The sequence below is a fragment of the Pinus tabuliformis genome, chromosome 6 (genome assembly GCF_031772625.1).
Source record: "Pinus tabuliformis cultivar Carrire ecotype Pingquan chromosome 6, CPIR1, whole genome shotgun sequence".
NCBI classification, from domain to species: Eukaryota; Viridiplantae; Streptophyta; class Pinopsida; order Pinales; family Pinaceae; genus Pinus; species Pinus tabuliformis.
In genome coordinates this window covers 950822947-950828211 of record NC_142292.1, presented here as the reverse complement: position 1 = coordinate 950828211, position 5265 = coordinate 950822947, and the positions used below count along the sequence as shown (strand labels likewise).

Here is a 5265-nt window from a genome sequence, read left to right as displayed (position 1 = left end):
CAAGGCAGGACATGGATTCTACGTATTCACCACAGAAACTCTTGTTGTTGAAGATGAGAAGCAGCACAAAAGTAAGTCATTCCACAACTACTACAAACTTACAACAATATTAACATCCTGCAAATATTCTCATCTATGAGGAGCTTTGGGGGCCTATAGATTACAAGAGAATAGCAGAAATTCTTCACTAAACATGTTAGTAGTGTACTGATCATCTAAGATTTGGTAATAATAAAAAATGTCAACAATCAGGCTTGTGATTCTCTTATTTCTTTATTATATATTCATCTATTCGAGAAAACACAGAGATACAGAGCATGAGATGTGCAATAAACCCCTAAGAGGGAATGGAGATGGCTAAATACCGGCTGTGTTTGCAATGTACATAAACCACCAAGAACAAACATCTAAACATCTTCAAGAACAAACTTCATTAATTCTGAAATAAATATAGACCCAATTTAACAATAGTATATAACAATTTGTTTTGAACAACACCAATTGGTATTGAGGCACCATTAATATCCCATTCTCTGTTAAAAAGCTATTAGATCATATTTGAAGAGCGTGATCGTGAGGAAGAATCATGCAAAATGCACATAAACTGTAGCTTCTGCAAGAGGTATTGAGACTCAGCGGAAGGTATCCAAGAAGTTGATGCAGTGAAATAAAACAAGCAGACAACAAACTATGTAAAAGTGGATAAAACGTTTATCGTCACCACAGGACCATAGGAATCCATATAAACTGAGAAATTCAATGAAAAGAAAAACAGGGGGCAAAAAACAAACTTCGTATAAGGGCATATAGCTTACTTGGATCTTGAGTAGTCACAATTGCATTGCCATCAAAGTCACAAGTACCAGGGGCCATGCCATTCTTCTTGTAGTAGCTGTCAAAAGCATAGCAAGCATGAAAAAAAACAGTATCTGGGTTATAGCACGTGCCACTTTGTTGAATTGTTGTACAGTCTGCACCTCCAAGCCCGCAAGCATAGTCCAGAGCACCCTGCAAGCTTGAATCAGGGGTACCAGGGTTTGCTACACACCAACTTTGGCTTGAGCTGGTTGTCGGTGTTGTTGTGGTAGGTGTTGAGGGAGGGGTGTAAGGGGTAACTGTTGGGGTGGTAGGGGTTGTGATTGGGGTAGTAGGGGTTGTTGGTGTGATTGTTGTTGGAGGAGGAGTTATTCCTAACGCACAGGAAAATGCAAAAGACAGCTAAAATAAATATTTGAATGAAGGTTAGCAAGAAGATGAGAATGAGATACCATTATTTTAAAACAGTTTTATTATCAAGGCCCACATCTCCATAGTTGTCAATTACACTATTTGATGATTGATCCATCCAAACAACAACATCCAGACCCAAGAAGATGAGCATGGCTTTGAATACAAGATGGATTTTAATAACAGTGATAATGATATACTTTGTTTGCTTGAATACCAAGAAGCTCCTAGAAGAAATCTGCTACACTATATCATTTATTGGATTTTAATTGATACAGGCATTTAGGTCTTCAGAACTGGCTGCTGCTAGCATTTTTGCTTCTACCAACAATGTTCCAACACACAGGAAGATGCAACTGAAATAAGTAGCTGTTGCCACATAGTGCTCACACCTCAGACACTCCTGAGGTAGGACAACTGCAGAGCTATTATGCTGCCAAAGTTTGTTAATTAAATTCTTAATTCCGAAAACTAAGGAGTATAGCATGAAATCAGGACGCTGCAGAAAATGGACAATTGTTTGCTCTTGTAAAGCTTTTACTTGATAGTGAACTAAAAAATGTGGAACCAATTTGTCCCAGTGAAACCTGTATACCAACTATATTTAACCTCTCTTTCCTACAAAGTGAAAGAATTACCTGAACTGCACTGGTGTACCCATTTTCAAAGTCTCTCCTAGCGTTCCCCCCATTACATCAAAAGAAATGTTGGGACAAATGGGATCGAACTCTGGAGAGTTTTTCCTGTACATCCTCTAGCTCTCTGTCTACACTAGCTATTCCAACTAAAACATCTTGATGTTTCTCCTCGATTCACCCAATAGAGATCGATATCATCTAAAGTTGTTTTCTGGACCATCATAGATACAATCAAAGAAAACAAAGCAAAGAAAACAGGAACACAGAAGAATATGGATGTTGCATCACCATTATTGCCCGATGTTGGTGGAATACTAGTACCACCCAAGCCACCAGATGCAGGTATGCTTGTATTAAGAAGTGATGAACTGCTACTGCTGCATGTAATTTGGAAAAATCAGAATGCTACAAAACTATAAGCTGAGATATAACATAAAATATATCAAAAATCCAGTAAATCTTGATTCTCAATTCTGTATGAAAACTTGAAAAAGTACTTGTTGTATAACAGAAAAATGAACAAAAGATAGGAGGAGGAATGCGGTTCCTTAGTATATACCTTTGTGGAAATGTGCATGTCCCAGTACCTGTCATCACAAAATCCATAAAGGAAGATTTGCATGAGTGCAATGCATTCTCCAATCTCACACAATTTCAAGCCTCAATTTGTATATCATGTTAACCCATGAAGGGAAGATTTTCGAAAATGTATAATGTCAAGCATATTAATCACAGTGAAATATCTTGAATCTAGCAGAACCAAAACGGTGCACAAAAAACAAAAACGTCTTTTATATTCATATAAACTGGAACAGTAAAATTTGCAGAAGACAGAGTGGGTATAAATGAAACTTAGTATGCATACCCTTAGCTTCTCATAACAAAATCAATAAAGAAAAAAATAATATGCAATATATCCAGGCATAAATGAAAGTTATGTTGTATGCAGAAGAGCAGATTGCCTACAAATATAACTCTCTCTTAATACATCACACAGTTCCATCATTAAACCAAAAGGAAATATCCTGAACAATACAAGTTATCCATAACGAGTGTTTACATTTGAAGGTTGCATCCAGTTTTAAGACAGACAACAGGCAGGAAATGGGTCTATAATCATGTCACTTACTTATCATGATGGAACCTACAATTGGAAAATGTATATCAGTGGAGGATGTCTTTGCATTCAGATGAGCTCAACCAGGGATGGAAGTGGGTAGATGAATCATAAGCATGCAACTCAACTATCATCTAACACAATGGAAAGATGAGACTCAGCGGAAGGTATCCAAGAAGTTGACGCACTGAAACAAAACAAGCAGAGAACAAACTATGTAAAAGTGGATAAAACGTTTATCGTCACCACATGGCCATAGAAATCCATATAAACTGAGAAATTCAATGAAAAGAAAAACAGGGGGCAAAAAACAAACTTCGCATAAGGGCATATAGCTTACTTGGATCTTGAGTAGTCACAATTGCATTGCCAGCAAAGTCACAAGTACCAGGGGCCATGCCATTCTTCTTGTAGTAGCTGTCAAAAGCATAGCAAGCATGAAAAAAAACAGTATTTGGGTTACAGCACGTGCCACTTTGTTGAATTGCTGTACAGTCTGCACCTCCAAGACCGCAAGCATAGTCCAGAGCAACCTGCAAGCTTGAATAAGGGGTACCAGGCTTTTAGCTCAAATCCGACATGTTGGTTGCCCATCTTTTAGCTCCTCCTGCTGGGCCTTCAATGTTGTAAGCATAAGAAGCCACAGTTGAACCTTCACAATCCTGCGCCCGATCCATTCTCATGGTCCTCTGCAACACTATGAGACTCAAAAATGTAGAAAAGCTATTCCCCTCAAATGTATCAGCCTGCAGGCATACTTCATAATCAATTGCAGATTGAATGAGATAGGGATACTTTGAGTAGATATCCAGCACACCCAGTTTCTTCTTTTCGTAAGGGGCTAAGAAGTCACTCCATCCCTCTAACAGCACCCTGTCCTCTAAAAGATCGTCGGCAACAGCCAGATAAACAACAGAGGGCTTCTCCAGTCCAGGATTGTGAGCAACCCTCTTCATTATTTCCTCCTTACTACTGCAAAATTTCAAGTCCTTGCCATTTCTAGCTCTGGACCTCATCTCAAGCTTCTTGCAATGGATCATCCAGTCTTTCTCAATTCTCATATGAACCGCCACATATTTGGGTTGAAATATGAATGGGCTCATTCTGATTTTATTCTGATCAATTCCAGTTAGAGAGCTTAAGTTTTTTAACTTGGATATCAATTCCAGTTAGAGAGCTTAAGTTCTTTAGCTTGGATACAACTCTGGAGACTTCGGCGGACAAATTATCAACAAGAACCAGGCATTCAAAGACTCTGGCATAATCAAGAACAGGCCAATGGTCGTGCCAAAGAAAAGGGTGTTTACCCTCCAATTTAATAACGGTATGCCGATCGCTTTCAGGGGTATTGCATTGTTCCAGCTGTGCCATATCCCTTTCCACTGTCCACCGCCGCCCACTCCCCTTAGCCACAACGAAAACATCGGAAAAATTACGGGAATTCAGGCTGCTTATGCGAACGAAGCCGTTGCAGAGGGAATTGAAACGATGGAGCGAGAAGAGGCGATCGACCAGGTGTCAGCATAAGAAAAGCCTGAACAAATACTAAGCAAATTGCCCAGTCTGCCAGGTGTCAGCGTGAGAATCAAAAGGACGACGAAAGTCCCTTTCAAAGGAAGGCCTATCGGCCTAATTAACCCTCTTTTTGTACATATATACATGTTAGAACAAGCTGACAACTCACATCTTTTTTAATTTTTTCCATTACCATTGCCAAATATAAATGCAGTGAAGCAGTTTTTGTTGAATGACAGCATAATCTCTTTTGAAATGAATGTATAATCTTCTGTGAAAACATTATTTTTAATGGGTTTAATATAAAAATGATCCTAACACTTTGACGAAACCCTTATAGTTGATGAACCATTAAAAATTATGCTTTTAATATTATTCCGATCTCCTTACTTTATAATATGGGACATGTTAACATGTGATATCTATAGTATCATCTATTTGATTATATAATTTGTCATTTCCTAAAGAAAAAACTAATATCTTAATATTAAAAATAAATATGAAAAAAATAAAATATATATTCGAATGATAAGATTTTTTATTTTACTTTATTACAGCCTCTTTACAAATAAGACATTTGATACGAAAGAAAATGGTTAAATGCATGATTCAATAGTACGGATGAAAGAGAATCGAATATATATACTGATGAACTGCGCGACCCAATTGTAAGGATTTCATCTTTTCCTCGTGAATGCTGTCACCACTTCTCAAATAAGATGCTTGATAGGATTGGTATGTAGATTTTGTTGAGAATAAAGTCAACTT

At 37.8% G+C, this 5265-nt stretch overlaps 1 protein-coding gene and 1 pseudogene across 1 annotated transcript; both read right to left on the bottom strand.

Annotated features, from left to right (window-relative positions):
* Positions 1-1492: 1492 nt before the first annotated feature.
* Positions 1493-3485, bottom strand: LOC149262102 (uncharacterized). The gene is made up of 4 exons (XM_089374583.1): positions 3323-3485; positions 2425-2452; positions 2044-2242; positions 1493-1660 (listed from the first exon to the last, which is right to left on the bottom strand). Exons 1-4 carry the CDS (start codon positions 3378-3380, stop codon positions 1493-1495), a joined length of 453 nt encoding a protein of 150 aa, XP_089230709.1. The 5' UTR covers positions 3381-3485.
* Positions 3486-3545: 60 nt separating this feature from the next.
* Positions 3546-4497, bottom strand: LOC149262101 (O-fucosyltransferase 23 pseudogene; annotated as a pseudogene).
* Between the last annotated feature and the right edge of the window lie 768 nt (positions 4498-5265).